The sequence below is a fragment of the Gasterosteus aculeatus genome, chromosome 5 (genome assembly GCF_964276395.1).
Source record: "Gasterosteus aculeatus chromosome 5, fGasAcu3.hap1.1, whole genome shotgun sequence".
NCBI lineage: Eukaryota > Metazoa > Chordata > Actinopteri > Perciformes > Gasterosteidae > Gasterosteus > Gasterosteus aculeatus.
Genome location: NC_135692.1, coordinates 6,840,217 through 6,855,193, shown reverse-complemented (window position 1 = coordinate 6,855,193; position 14,977 = coordinate 6,840,217). Strand labels below are relative to the sequence as shown.

General features: G+C 42.1%; 2 protein-coding genes across 3 annotated transcripts; one reads left to right on the top strand and one right to left on the bottom strand.

Annotated features, from left to right (window-relative positions):
• Positions 1–236: 236 nt before the first annotated feature.
• Positions 237–2,006, top strand: phf5a (PHD finger protein 5A). Its single transcript, XM_040177642.2, has 4 exons — positions 237–376; positions 748–771; positions 1,434–1,600; positions 1,808–2,006. Exons 1-4 carry the CDS (start codon positions 325–327, stop codon positions 1,895–1,897), a joined length of 333 nt encoding a protein of 110 aa, XP_040033576.1. The 5' UTR covers positions 237–324; the 3' UTR covers positions 1,898–2,006.
• Positions 2,007–2,628: 622 nt separating this feature from the next.
• tefa (TEF transcription factor, PAR bZIP family member a) lies at positions 2,629–14,341 on the bottom strand. 2 transcript variants are annotated; one of them, XM_040177628.2, is made up of 6 exons: positions 14,077–14,310; positions 7,369–7,528; positions 6,150–6,527; positions 5,655–5,875; positions 4,440–4,651; positions 2,629–4,091 (listed from the first exon to the last, which is right to left on the bottom strand). In XM_040177628.2, exons 2-6 carry the CDS (start codon positions 7,487–7,489, stop codon positions 4,067–4,069), a joined length of 957 nt encoding a protein of 318 aa, XP_040033562.2. In that variant the 5' UTR covers positions 7,490–7,528; positions 14,077–14,310; the 3' UTR covers positions 2,629–4,066. The 2 variants fall into 2 exon arrangements, with proteins under 2 accessions (XP_040033562.2, XP_040033563.2); XM_040177629.2 differs by lacking the exon at positions 7,369–7,528 and having other exon boundaries at positions 14,077–14,341.
• Positions 14,342–14,977: the final 636 nt, after the last annotated feature.

Sequence of the window (14,977 nt, the reverse complement as noted above, 5' to 3'; positions counted from 1 at the left end):
AGTTTTACATTTGATCAAATGCATACATAAAATGTAATTTTACCCATGCAAGTTGGAATGTTGCGTGTGTTAATGTATGTAACGCCAATGCCTTCAAGATGAAACAATTTCAACAATCACTTTTTATTTTTAAAGATGTACTTCCATGATGATACATTATCGTCATATATTTCTCATTTAACATAAGACGTGGAGCAGAATCGACAATTCCTTTGTTGTTTCTTCTTGGAGCCGCTAGGGGCGGAGTTGCAACTCCGCATCCAAAGTTTACAGGTCAAAGGTTACTGAACCCACTCAGCAGCGCTCGCCTTACGTTAGGCGACAATGGCTAAACATCATCCAGATTTGATCTTTTGCAGAAAACAAGCCGGTGTCGGTATGTGTAAACCCGTTTAATATACCTCGTTTGACAACACGGTTATTCATTTGTTTTGTACCGCAAACGGTTGTCAGTTTTCGAAGGGTTTTTTCTGATACAATGTTAGCTCCCATGCTAATGCTAAGAGCATGGATTCCATTGAGAGAATGTTAGCCGTGGTGTTAGCTTAGTTTGTCTACTTGTGTATAACTAATGTTACCGTTTAGCTAAAAATGACCATTAGGGTGTTTCATCTTTGGTTTTACACTTCGCATGTGGTGGTTAAAGGCTGTTTGCGCTGATGTATGAATGTAATGATATTTAGTGCTGCAGATGAACAGCTTTGCACCACTGAACTCGCTCTGACTGCTTCTGTTTTTATTCCGCAGCTATCGGGCGACTTTGCGAGAAATGTAAGTATTTGCTGTGATCAACAGCTGAGCTTGAGTGTTACGTGTTTTCCTTTGAGCTTGTAATGTCTGCATGTCTTAAGACTATTTTTTAACGTTTGCTTTTGTTAGTCAAGTATTTAATAAACTGAACGTTTAAGGTTCGTGTTTTTGTAGAAAAAGGCCCTTTTCACTGCAAAATACGGCGAGATTGTAAACGAAATGAGGGTCCTGTTCCTTTTAGGTCTTATTGTGATACTAAATAGTATGAGGCCTTCATTGGTTTTATCAATGACCCCCGCGTTTACTCATCAATTACATTATAAAATGTTTGCTGTGAAAAGGGCTTATTAATTACACATATTACAGCCACACTGATCTTCTATATAAATCATCTGTATTAACAGACCTACTCCCACTATGGTGATCAACTTTTGCATGCATTTAATTTCTAAAGCAAGCTGTTCAGTCTGTTCTAGACAAACGATTCCTTGAGTCTCCGTAAGGAGAAAGTATGTGTTTGCTGTATATGGACACGCACAGTGTGAACATTATGGCGGGTCAGGGAACTCCTCCATCCTCTGCATTGTTTCATGTTCATAACGCTGCTACAATTGCAGCTGTGGTTTAGAGCAAAGCTAATACATTTCTGTTAAGATGCTCTGTCTTGTCTTTGTCCTTTTCAGGTGATGGCAAATGTGTCATCTGTGATTCTTACGTGAGGCCCTGCACGCTGGTGCGCATCTGTGACGAGTGTAACTACGGCTCCTATCAGGGCCGCTGTGTCATCTGCGGAGGGCCCGGAGTGTCTGATGCTTACTACTGTAAAGAGTGCACCATCCAGGAGAAAGACGTGAGTGGCCTCGTCACCACTTCCCTCTTTATCTGTCACTTTAGAATGGACTTACCCGCGCCTTGTTCATGAGATTCTTTGTTGTCCTGTATAGTTGATTCGGCGCGCCTAAAAGAGATGTTGTTTTACTGTTAGAATATGAAATGTCATCTAGCTGCTTTGGGATGAAAGTGTCACCTAAACAGGCTTTTCTGTTTCCCTCTGCAGCGAGATGGCTGTCCTAAGATCGTGAATTTGGGCAGCTCTAAAACGGATCTGTTTTATGAACGGAAGAAGTACGGCTTCAAGAAGAGGTGAAGACACCATGTGGCCAGTTCTTGTTTTTATTTTTTCTAGGTTTTGTAGATTTTCTTTAAAACCTCAAGAAACACTTTTTTTGACTTGTCAATAAAACTTTTGTATTTCTCCCCTTTTCTTTTATTCAATGTTTTAATATTCCACAATATTCATGCGTAGGCCTAACATTCTGTATTGACCAACAACATGCTAAAAGTCATTGGGTTGATGTTCTACCTTTTAACCAGTTCTGTTTACGGTCTTTGTCATCTTCCTACACAGATTATGTATTTCAACTACTTTTTCATCTCCTTGTTTTGAAATCATCCACAATCACTTCATAGGTTGAATATTATATTTCCAGAATTCCTAGCTTTTTTTTTGTTTACAAACATACAATAACACAATGCAGCTATGGAACGAAAAATATAAGAATTTGACACTGGAGACTCAATGTGTTAATAGTTTGTTTGAACAATTACACCAGGAAACCCCCCCCCCCCCCAGAGCGGCTGAGTGAGCTTGTTTAACGTGCTGAGCTTCTCCACAAGATGGCGAAGTTTCATCGTTTCTGCCACAGCTTCTTCCCGCTTTACATTACACACCTGAACCATCAGTGATTCTCTTCTGTCTACTTTTGTTTCACAAGGAAGCGGTTTGGTTGACAGACCATATGAAGACTCAGCCGCTACGATTTAGTTGTAAATGAATTATTCAGTAATGAAATGAAGGTAATGAAATCTCTAAGCAAATAACGTAACACTTGAAGGCTTTATTTATACATACAATATATACACAAGACACAAAAGGTAGCCATACTCAAAATGCCCCCCAAAAAAAGGTAATAAATCGCCCTGTTCCAGATATAATCGTTATTAAAGCAGAAAAATGTATTGTAGAAATTGCACTGGACACTTTTTAACGGAGAATGATGCTGGAAGTACAATTATTTCCACAAAAATCACTGGATAAATGTGACGGTCCTGAATAAGAAAGATTGCCCTTCGTCTGGTAAGTTTAAGAAGAAAGCGTGACGTAAAACAGGTAAAAGGGTTTTACTGGAGGGTGGACTACTGGAAAAAACAACTTTAGTGGTTTACATTTTATTATTTACACCTGGGAATCCCTTTAAAAAAACAATATTTTGATTTATTTTTGGTTGCAAGCCAACCTGCAGAAGAACAAAATAGCTTTGTTTTTATTAATGGAGTAGAATCTGTACAACATGCCGTCCTGTAAACAAGCAGACTGCGGCTGGCCTTCAAGTGGCTTGGAGTTACTGATGTCCTCAATATAGTACGGCAGAGGAAAAAAACCCAAAACAAAATTCTGTTTAGAACAGACACGGGCAGCGTACACACCTGAGACACGACAAAGCAGTTTGCACACAAGACAAGTTGTCTGATGACATGTGGCTAAAACGGTACTTTTTAGCAGAAGTGGTACTGAATGCAGAGAACATGAAAGTATAATATTATGCTACATTTATGTACAGTACATCAGTGGATTGTTCACACATGATGACCTTCTATGTGACAAGAACAGCACAAGTGGGAGAGCAGAGCGTGTGAGCTTCTGGTAACGAGTACTGAAAAGAAGAGACGGCCGCACACGCTTTATTTCTGTCACGCCACCGAAATTCCCTGAAGAGGTTGAAATTATTGGAAATGTTGCAGTTAGGAAGTTTGTTTTGTGGGCAAAGAAAAGCCCAGCTCTTCACATAATACAACATTTGAAAACAAAAACAGTCAGCGGGCTTCAGAATTAAATCAAACGTGTAAAGAATTGGAAGCAACCGGCAAGTCATTGTTTCTACAACCTTAATGATGACTGATCTCGTCTAAACTATTGCAATTGCTACAGAAGTATCGGCCATCATTAAAAAAAAACAAGAAAGGATAAAAACCCAGCTTCTCCAAAACATCACAAATTCTCTTTTGGCCAAAGGCGTACAAAACATGATAAAAGTACACATCAAAGTGGTGCACTGAAGAAGCACTTGAACATCCTCTCATTCACATGGATACTAAATCCAATTCTAAAAACAAAACCACAAAGGAAAAATAGATATCAGCTCTTTGCATCCAATCGCATCTCCATGGCAACACCCGCCGATGCCCTCCTCCTCTTCATCTGATCGATTCAAGTTGGACTTATCTATTCATTCATTTAAAATAAATCAACTGCTTTCTATTGGTCGTCTTCCAGCACCGCACTTGAAAGAGAACAAGGATGACAAGGAGGGGGGGGAGAAGGGGGAGCGTTAAGCATGTTAAGCGGTAACATCACTCACAAGGTTGCATGTTTTCATTTTAGGACCTAATAGATAACATCAAACAGATGCCACTACCCCCCCTCACACTCCCCTCCCTCTTCTCCTGTGGCTAACTCCACCCGAACACAGCAGGCAAACGGCGCCATCTTAATGGTTAATGAGGGCTTTACGAGAACAGCCGCCTGAACAATGTTTCTAAGCTGCCAATTCAACACAAAGTGACTGATGCGGCGCCGTCTATAAACGTGTCCAGTGAGAATTGTGCATGTGCTTCTCATGCTCCCTTACAGTGGTCCAAATTTGGCTTCGTAGCGGGCTGCCGTGTTCTTGTAGCGGCCGCAGTCCTTCCGCAGCTCGCCCACTTCGCTTCGCAGCGCCGCGTTCTCGCGCTCCAGGAACGCCGCTCTGACGGTGATCTGGTTCTCCTTCAACCTGCGCGCGTCGCGGGAGCGCTTGGCGGCCACGTTGTTCTTCTTCCTTCTGTTCCAGTACTTGTCGTCCTGTGGAGTTTGAGGAGGAGAAGGAAGAAGCAGCGGCTTTAACTGGGCGAGAGAAACACAGCACCAGACCCTGGCGTGTCTTCTGAGCTCGGTTACCAGGGTAACCCGTTGTCCCAGCCGCATGCATCCGATTGTCAACACAGCAGCAGGAAAGCTGACCACAGCCAAGAGCGTAATATGGCCCCAAGCCAGGCTCTTATGTTCTCAGGCACAGCGGGAAGGAAGGAAAACACCCATTTGGAGATTGTCAAAACTGCTGAGTCACTGCCAGTTGCGTCATTATGACATGGCAGTTTCCACTGTGTTTATTCTCCTGGTAGCACTTGTGTACTTAGAAAATAACGGATCAAGTTTCAAGCACATAAAACTGTTGCATTCTATTTCTTTACGTTAACATTATTTAATTCCCACGATTTTTTCAGCACGTCTTAAACGCAGTCACTTGGTAGAGACTAGTTAACGCCTAAAGTAAACATTGGAGCCTGTTGGGAATAATAAAATTCTCCAAAACGCCAGAGTAGAATCAACACAGTTGTCTTCCATTGTGAAAAGAGGGACACTTTTGTTTTATCCTTTTATAGTGTCAGCTAGAAACTATAAATGAATATTACATGAGCTTGGGTCAACATGCATCGTTCGCTTCGTGAAGAGGACAGTGGGTGTCTGTGTCTCTGTCATCCATCTTCAAGACTAAACAAAGGCAAGATAGTGTGTTCTAAAAGGAGTGGAGGGAAAGAGTTTGGGAAAAGAAGAACGAGTCAACAGATGTTGAAATATTTAAGAGTGTGTTTTGTGAAAAAAAGGAAGAAGCATTAATTGGTCACTTCCTGTTTCTTTGAACGACGTGCGTGTGTGAAATGCAGAACAGAGCGTACTCAGCAACACAACCACTGCACATCAGGGGCGTCACCCACTCTGCACGCAAACTTCCCATAAGGAATATAGACATATGAACCGCATTAACCTTATTATGGCGTTACCATAAACCACATTATGCACATACCTTCTGTTCCTCGGGCACAAACACTTTCTTGGCCTTCTTGATCATAGGCTGAGGCTTGAGCTCATCTTCAGAGAACTTGTGCTTGCGGGGATTAAACAGCTCGCCCCCGGGGACGCTCGACAGAACCAGGTCGGTGGGATCTGGCTCGTAGTTGATGTCGACCTCAATCTCGTCGGGGTCAATAGGCTCGGGGGTCTCTCTGCCATCTTCGGTAGTCACCTCTGAGCAGACAGAAGACAACAACTGAAATACTGGGCGGCTGTCCACTCAAAATACCCCGTCGGCACTATGAAAGCATGCACGTTCAATGTAGGGTGTATTTTCTTGTGTTGGCATAACAAACTGCTTATACTCTCATAATAACAGGTACTATTTTAGTAATGCAAATTACTCCAGTGCAACCACATATCCGGTTTGCACAGCACCTGTGACCAAACCCGAATATCTGGCTTGTAAAAACACACAGTTTTTGATCCACCCACCGCCACAGCTCACCTGTAGTAGCGTCGCAGATGATATCAGATTCACTCTTGCTGATGATCACCACTTCCCCATCCAGATCCTGGATGGGCAGCAGGCCCAGCGGGGACCCGCTGGCAGGCTCGGCAACCTTCACTGGTGCCTTTGCTTTCTCCGTCTTGATGGAGTGTCCTTCGGCGATGCTCTTTAGACACTCCACATCTGGCAGGGTGGGGATGCCATTCTCCGTCAGGAACTCCTCCAGGTCCATGTACTCCAGGTGGAAGTTTTCGCCATCATAAGGAATGGTTTTCTCCCAGATGGCGGGAGTCAGGGCAGCTGATGGACCCGTATCACTACCTCCCCCGCCCAGGTCGATGTTATCTCCCAGAAACAGCTTTTCCTTGTCGGTGTCTGAAACAGGAAAGATGTACATTTGCATTTTAAAAAACGGGTTAACTTGTTTTCCCGTGACTCCGAAGGCAGTTGTCTTGGATCGATCTCATCTCCTCGTTTTCCATCTCCAAAGAAGCTCAGTACAGAACATTCCCTCAGGAACCAAACCACAAATGTTTGGTTTCACTAATTGTTACTTTTGACAACTGCTGCAGATTTAAAAAGCTCTGAATATTCGTGTTGCATTATTGATCAAGTTCAAAGTGAGATTTTAAAAATTGTTTACGGAAACCTCTAATCACTGAAGTCCATTGTGAGTTGTAGAAATCTTCTAATAACATTACACACTAAATAGCCAACTTTAAATTAGAGCATTGACGTTGCTGTTAATATTTGCGTAACTATGGCAACTGGCCCTTTTTACCACATCAGGCACTTCCTGAGACACATTTCTACCTCGCAGATTTCTGTAGAACAATAAAAAGCGTCGCAGCAGAGAAAGGACCACTTTACAGCGACAGCCTTCCATTTAAATGCAGGGATGCGTCAACCAGTCCACAGTGAACGTGTTCCCCCTGAGAGCAGAGGCATCGAGACACGGCGAACAACGGAGGCAGCAAAGGCACACTTCAAGTCCTAATAACGTTATTACTTCACTTCAAGAGTTGCAATACCAAGGGGCCGTTTTTTTTGCTGGACCAAATGCCCCATAACGGGCCGGAGAGGAGCTTCCTGTGACCGCAGTGTGCGTTCAGCGCCACGTTCATATTGTCGGGACACCTTCAGCGTCATTTCTCCGAAGCTTCGCGTCCTTGTTTCGGCTCTACTCGGCTCCGCTCGCTCGGTTTAGTTCACGTACCGTCGTCGCCGTCCAGAATGTTCGGTGGCGGCATTTCCATGACCTTCTTCAACACCCGGGGGAAGGAGCTCGGGGCCCCCGCCGCCGTTTGCAGCGTGATGACAACCGGCTCTCTTGACATTTTCCTCCCGTGTTGTTATCCAAGAACTAACTTAACTGGCTTTAAAAAAGAAAAGAAAAGAAAAGGCGAGCTAAGCAGTTGCTCGGAAACACTAACGTTGGATATTAAGTCGGTGAAACCGTCGTCTCAGAGGGGTTCAATGGTTCATTTACATCCACAGCGGCTCCGTTCTCCGGTACGCGGGACACTTGCTCCGGAAAAGTAGGTCGTTTGCAGGTTTGGTGTTCGGAACAATCTGTACTTCCTTTACAAAAAAAAAAAAAAAAATGTCCGCTCAGACTCGTGTTGATTGGCGAGTCGGGACCTCGTTTTATGAATATGAATTAGGCCAACGAAAAGGGGGCGCGGCGTAGAGCGAAGAGCCAATAGCAGCCGTTACATCGCAACTAGCTGAGGTCCCATTGGTTGATCGAGTTATGTATCTTTATGTGACGCACGTGCCACGAGCAAAAAACGACGACGTCTTGAATGTAAGGACACGACCCACATCTTGAATGGTGGAGGTCATCGCTCCTGATGACCAAGCTTTTTATTATTATCATTTTAATTTATATAGTTTTACATATTTATTATTAAAGCAATTGTGCAAACAAAGGCGGATATAAACTTCCAGGGAGGTATGACTGAAGAGTAATTTAATGCCCCGGCTTCAGCAATAAACCGTATAGTAAACGGGCGTTCCCCCTGCAAAGACAAGACATCCTGTACCATCTACAGACTCCTCCCTCAGCGCACATGTGAAAACACGCAGCAGCTCTCGCATATCTGCAGGCCCCGCCAGAGGAGCGGTGCTCTGTGTAGGCAGGAAGGGCGGCGCAGCCGTGCATATTAGTCACGCAGGCCGCACACCTTTCGCACCCAGGTTAAGTGGGTGCTGAGCGGACTCAGTCGACCTCGATTCACCTTTTAATTGATGAATGATGAAACAGGAGTTGCCAGTTTTTTGACAAATGAACACCTCTAAAAAGCATGGTGCATTCTCTGATGACTTCGCGAATGGGTTTCTTTGTCACCAAATCGTTTGATTGATATAGATTTATCGTAAGTTACTGCTCAGATGTTTTTATCCAATATTGCTCAGATGTTGAGTCTTCAGGATCAGTTGCAACAGCACATGAGCTCAGGAAAAGTGTTCACCGTCTAACCCTCCATTACACACAAAAAACAGATTTCTACCAGTGTCATTAATGACACATATGACTGTGTACCCCAAAGTAAACAAAAAGGAAAAGAGTTATCTTCAGCATTCTTTCTACAACACAACTTTTCCTGTAAAACCCCAAATTCAGTGACACGTCACTGGGCCTCCCAGGTTCTCACTGAACATTCATACACAAGTTTGAGACTTAAAGGCATATTCAGCTTTTTAAGATGTAAATGCATAAAGAGAAGATGTTATGCTCGCTGCTCATATGTCAACGGCTTTTCCACAGGTGCTCCAAACAACAACAACCCAATTTAAAAATAATGAAGCTCTGGCTTTGAAGCCTAAGCAGCACACTCTCAGCAACAAGCACACCTCCTGATCGAATAAAACGTAAAAATAAACATGATCCAGAGAAGGCAGACAGGGCCATCCAGTGATTTAATCATAGATGTACCCCCCCCCCCCCCCTTACACACACACATCAAGCAAGATCAAAGAGAAGAATAATGGGATCCATTAATCCTATTTCTGCAGCACATCCCAGAATCCCAGAAATGTATTTTATTTTCAGAACTGGCACCCCATCAGTGTAATAATGTAGAGATAATTATGGGCTGATTTTCTGAAGTTCTTTAGAAACATTTCTTTTAAACTGTTAAGACACTGAGCTACATAACCAGTTTAAACCGATCCTTTAAGGTCAAGGTAGGGCACATGTTTAATATGCTGGGTGACGAATTGGCAATCACACACTAAACACTGCGTCTACACGCATGCTTTGGGCTAAAGTGGCCTTTGGATATGAGCTTTGAGGCAACAGGGACTTTCCTTCTAGGTCAGGAGCCTTGAGTCCAGCAGCTGACGCACACTGCACCGCGCGCAGCTGCGGGAATTACGCAACGCGCGCGCACGCGGATATTTGTTGGAATGCATTAACGATGCATTCCAAGTATTGTTCTTCGAATCTTTATTTCCGACTTATTATTATTGTTGGAATGCATTAACGATGCATTCCAAGTATTGTTCTTCGAATCTTTATTTCAACTTCTTCTATTTCTTCCGCGGCACCTTTCAACTCCTTCACACTTTCAGCTATTAAAACCGTTCAAATATTAAAATGTTCAGCTCCTTTCTGGCTTGAGGGCTATGACTTTTCAGCTTTCTACCTCTTATGCTTGAATTTATATAAATCAATAATCATTAATATTTTAACATGGTTTTCAAATGGAGTTTGCTTTTCAAATCCTCTTCAACATCTTCAACTTTCAGATTTTTCAGCTTCGCCAATCTTTCAGCTACAGACACCATTTCAACTCTCAAATGTTCACACAAGTCTCAACTATTTTATGAAAAAAACTGCTTCTTGATATCTATTGTACTTTTTTCATAATCACTGATTATGTTTCACTAGTTCTTCGCTCCGTTTCTGACTTTTACATGAGTGTGTATTGCGTCTGCTAGAGTGGAGAGCTCCAGGGCTAGAGTGTGGGGCAGCGCAGAAATCTGGTTAAAAAAGTATGGAACTTCTGTCCTTGCAGCCAAAGTATACACTCTAGAGGCTTAATTTCTTCAGATTAATGAGGGTATGGTTGTGCTGATTGGATTAATGTGTTCATGGAATCCCAGAGTTTTTTAGTTTTGGCGCAAGGAGTGTTTGAGTGACACAACCTCTGCCAAAAGCCCCATAGGCTCCAATACAAATCTGCCGACATATTTCTCACAAAAATCCACAAGGTACACGTTTTGTAAACGGCCATAGGAGCCGTATTTATTACCGGACAGACATAAAAAGCACATCCACGCGTTCGGTAGAGTCTTGGGTCTCATACAAACGCCGTATTTTTTAGATAGCTGTTATAGTTTTGCGCTGGTTCTCATTTGTTTGAGGTGTGGATTCTGTGTAACTTGCTGCCATGTCTCTGTCTTTTGCAGCCGCACAGGTGCGGCGTTGTCGTGGTTACTCGCTCACACGCTGCAGGATCTGTCTGTGACTCACAGCTGCTCCTTGTGACCTGATTAGTGGAGTCACATGACGCAGCTATGCTTTCTGTCAACAGACCAATATGATAAAGACACTCGCCCCCCCTCCCCCCTCCACCCTGACCTCTTCTCACTGTTAATCACTCAGTCAGTCAGTATGTCTGTCTATTTCTCCTCCTCTCTCTCTCCCTCTATCTCTTCCTCACCACCCCTCCCTTCCTCACCCTCTCACCCTCCCTCCCTCTATCTACACCCCCCCACCCCACCCAATCCAATAATTTCAAAATAAAAGCCCCATGGAGGGAATTTTTACTGTAATGTTAGTGATGAGGCCTATTAATTAAAAACTTCTTAGTTTGAATAACAAACATTCTGTCTCCCAACCCCCCCTCACCCAATTCCATCATTACAAACTAAAAGCCTCAATGATTATCTGTACCTTAACCATGAAGCGGTTTCGTTGAAATACGCATTGCTCTTTCAAATACTACTATAACCACTACGAATATTACTAGTACCTCAGTAGAACTACAACTGATACTTCTACTACCATACTACTAGTATTTCTACTGCTATTAATACAACTACTACTAATGTTATTAAAAATACTACTATGGCTAATAGTATCAGTATTCCAGCTGTTTCTACTGCTATTGATACTAAACCGACTTCTACTGCTAGTACTGATACCCAAATTACAACTAACATTACTACAAACAATTTTAAACCTCTTTTTATTCATCTCAGCTTTTGTTATTTCTGTACTTTTTAAAATTCATTTAAGCTCCTGCAACTTCTGTTTTGCAATATTTCACATTTATTTCAGCTGTTTTCATTTCTGCTTTTTCAGCAAATCTATTCAAATTCCTTTCAGCTTCTCCCATTTCTGTATTTTCAGCTATTTCAAATTAATTTCAGCTTTTCTAATATCTTTTATTTCAGCAAATGTATTCAAATTCCCTTCAACTTTCTGTATTTTCAGCTATTTTTAAATATTCAGCAAATGTATTCAAATTCCCTTCAACTTTCTGTATTTTCAGCTATTTTTAAATATTCAGTGCAGCTTTCAGCTTTTTGCATTCCAACGCATTTTCAGCAGGAAATGCCTTTTCTAGTTATTCTATTTCTTCCGCGCGACCTTTCAACTCCTTCACATTTTCAGCTATTTAAACCGTTCAAATATTAAAATGTTCAGCTCCTTTCTGGCTTTAAGGCTATGACTTTTCAGCTTTCTACCACTTATGCTTGAATTTATATAAATCAATAATCATAAATATTTTAACATGGTTTTCCAATGGAAATTGTTTTCAAATCCTCCTTAAACTTCTTCAACTTTCAGACTTTTCAGCTTCCCCAATCTTTCAGCTACAGACACCATTTAAACTTTCAAATGTTGACACAAGTCTCAACTATTTTATGAAAAAAACTGCTTCTTGATATCTATTGTACTTTTTTCATAATCACTGATTATGTTTCACTAGTTCTTCGCTCCGTTTCTGACTTTTACATGAGTGTGTATTGCGTCTGCTAGAGTGGAGAGCTCGACGGCTAGAGTGTGGGGCATCGCAGGAATCTGGTTAAAAAAATATGGAACTTTTGTCCTTGCAGCCAAAGTATACACTCTAGAGGCTTCATTTCTTCAGATTAATGAGGGTATGGTTGTGCTGATTGGATTAATGTGTTCATGGAATCCCAGAGTTCTTTAGTTTTGGCGCAAGGTGTGTTTGAGTGACACAACCTCTGGCAAAAGCCCCATAGGCTCCAATACAAATCTGCCGACATATTTCTCACAAAAATCCACAAGGTACACGTTTTGTAAACGGCCATAGGAGCCGTATTTATTACCGGACAGACATAAAAAGCACATCCACGCGTTCGGTAGAGTCTTGGGTCTCATACAAACGCCGTATTTTTTAGATAGCTGTTATAGTTTTGCGCTGGTTCTCATTTGTGTGAGGTGTGGATTCTGTGTAACTTGCTGCCATGTCTCTGCATTTTGCAGCCGTTAATGAGCACAGGTGCGCCGTTGTCGTGGTTACGAGCACTCACACGCTGCAGGATCTGTCTGTGACTCACAGCTGCTCCTTGTGACCTGATTAGTGGAGTCACATGACGCAGCTATGCTTTCTGTCAACAGACCAATATGATAAAGACACTAGCCCCCCCTCCCCCCTCCCCCCTGACCTCTACTTACTGTTAATCACTCTCAGTCAGTCTAATTCTCCTCCCCTCTCCCTCTCTTCCTCACCACCATTCCCTTCCTCACCCTCTCACCCTCCCTCCCTCTATCTACACCCCCCCACCCCACCCAATGCAATACGTGCGCCGTTGCCGTGGTTACTCGTAAACACGCTGCAGTATCTCTGTGTGTGACTCACAGCTGCTCCAATGACCTGATTAGTGGAGTCACATGACGCAGCTATGCTTTCTGTCAACAGACCAATATGATAAAGACACTCGCCCCCCCTCCCCCCTCCACCCTGACCTCTTCTTACTGTTAATCACTCAGTCAGTCAGTATGTCTGTCTATTTCTCCTCCTCTCTCTCTCCCTCTATCTCTTCCTCACCACCCCTCCCTTCCTCACCCTCCCTCCCTCTATCTACACCCCCCCAACCCACCCAATCCAATAATTTCAAAATAAAAGCCACATGGAGGGAATTTTTACTGTAATGTTTGTGATGAGGCCTATTAATTAAAAACTTCTTAGTTTGAATAACAAACATTCTGTCTCCCACTACGAATATTACTCGTACTTCTAGTACTACAACTGATACTTCTACTACCATACTACTAGTATTTCTACTGCTATTAATACTACAACTACTACTAATGTTATTACAAATACGACTATGGCTAATAGTATTACAGCTGTTTCTACTGCTATTGATACTAAACCTACTATTACTGCTAGTACTACTAATACCACAATTATAACTAATACTACTACTAATATTACTACAAACAATTTTAAACAAATTTAAGCTCCTGCAACTTCTGTTTTTAGAAAATCTATTGAAATTCAGCTTCCCCACTTCCTGTATTTTCAGCAGTTCTTTAAAATAATTTCAGCTATTCTTATGCCTCTATCAACAGCAATTTTTCAATATTCATTTCTGTATTTTTTTGCAATATTTCAAATTTATTTCAGCTGTTTTCATTTCTGCTTTTTCAGCAAATCTATTGAAATTCCTTTCAGCTTCTCCCATTTCTGTATTTTCAGCAATTTCAAATTCATTTCAGCTTTTCTAATATCTATAATTTCAGCAAATGTATTCAAATTCCCTTCAACTTTCTGTATTTTCAGCTATTTTAAAAAGTTCATTTCAGCTTTCAGCTTTTTGCATTCCAACGCATTTTCAGCAGGAAATGCCTTTTCTAGTTCACTTTCGCAGCACGAAATTTGAAGGAAAAAAAATAAACCGTCAACAAAACACAGTTTGGGTTTTCATAGAAACTTACCATTATCGTCAAAGTTCGGGAGAGTAAACGGATGATCAAGAAGAGCTCTAAAAATCTCCGGGATCTCTGTCGTCTCTGAAGTCATGTTTGGGTTTTAGTTTATTGAAGTATTAGTAGTAGTATTGAAATAAAATAAAATAAAACGAGGTCTATCGAAGGTTGCGATGGCCTGACAGCTCCCATGAAATGGTGAAAACGTCTGAAACCTTCCCATGTCGTGCACTATGAACTCTGGAAAAGAAGTTACTTAACGTAGTCCGCCCACTCGGCTCCCCGCCAGCCAATCAACACCCGCGGGAGCGCCGATTGGTCAGTGGGTGGGTCAATCACGTCTATGACAACCAATCGTGAGCCTCGTCTGGATCGAAGAAAAACAACGGCAGGCTGTTACGTGTTAATAAAACACAGAATATTACATCAACAGCACATAAACACCACAGGAAAAATGTCCCCTGAACACTGCAGGCTGTTCCGTACTAATAAAACACAATATTACATAAACACCACCCAGGTGCTGGCAATGCCTCTAATTGCTACACATATATGATGAAGAGATGTCTGTGGGAAAGCAGGTTTAGGAGGAAACTTTACAGAGAATTAATGAGTGGGGTATTAAGTACCCAGTGCTGCAGGATATTATTCTGCATTTGCTTTGATGCACACACACTATTCAATCCTTATAACTTCCATATTACTGCAATAGGCCATTAGAACAGGATATTATTATGTTTATTATTTTAGATTGCATTATAGTCAATTGTGGCTTCGCCCCTTACACTGTCTGGGTTTACGACTGCTTGTGTGTCCTTTTGCAGAGCCTGACCCACAAACGCTGCCTTGTTGGCAGCCTCGGTTCCACTCTCTGCTGCCAGGTTCCAAAATCCTACAAGCCTGTTATAGC

What these genes read in the sequence shown, in the direction of transcription:
- phf5a (XM_040177642.2), top strand. Translation starts at nt 325, where the DNA reads ATGGCTAAACATCATCCAGATTTGATCTTTTGCAGAAAACAAGCCGGT. An exon ending in CAGAAAACAAGCCGGTGTCG is followed by an intron (nt 377 to 747) that starts GTATGTGTAAAC and finishes TTTATTCCGCAG; the next exon opens with CTATCGGGCGACTTTGCGAG. An exon ending in GCACCATCCAGGAGAAAGAC is followed by an intron (nt 1,601 to 1,807) that starts GTGAGTGGCCTC and finishes TTCCCTCTGCAG; the next exon opens with CGAGATGGCTGTCCTAAGAT.
- tefa (XM_040177628.2), bottom strand. Translation starts at nt 7,489, where the DNA reads ATGTCAAGAGAGCCGGTTGTCATCACGCTGCAAACGGCGGCGGGGGCC. An exon ending in CATTCTGGACGGCGACGACG is followed by an intron (nt 6,528 to 7,368) that starts GTACGTGAACTA and finishes TTCCTGTTTCAG; the next exon opens with ACACCGACAAGGAAAAGCTG. An exon ending in CATCTGCGACGCTACTACAG is followed by an intron (nt 5,876 to 6,149) that starts GTGAGCTGTGGC and finishes CTGTCTGCTCAG; the next exon opens with AGGTGACTACCGAAGATGGC.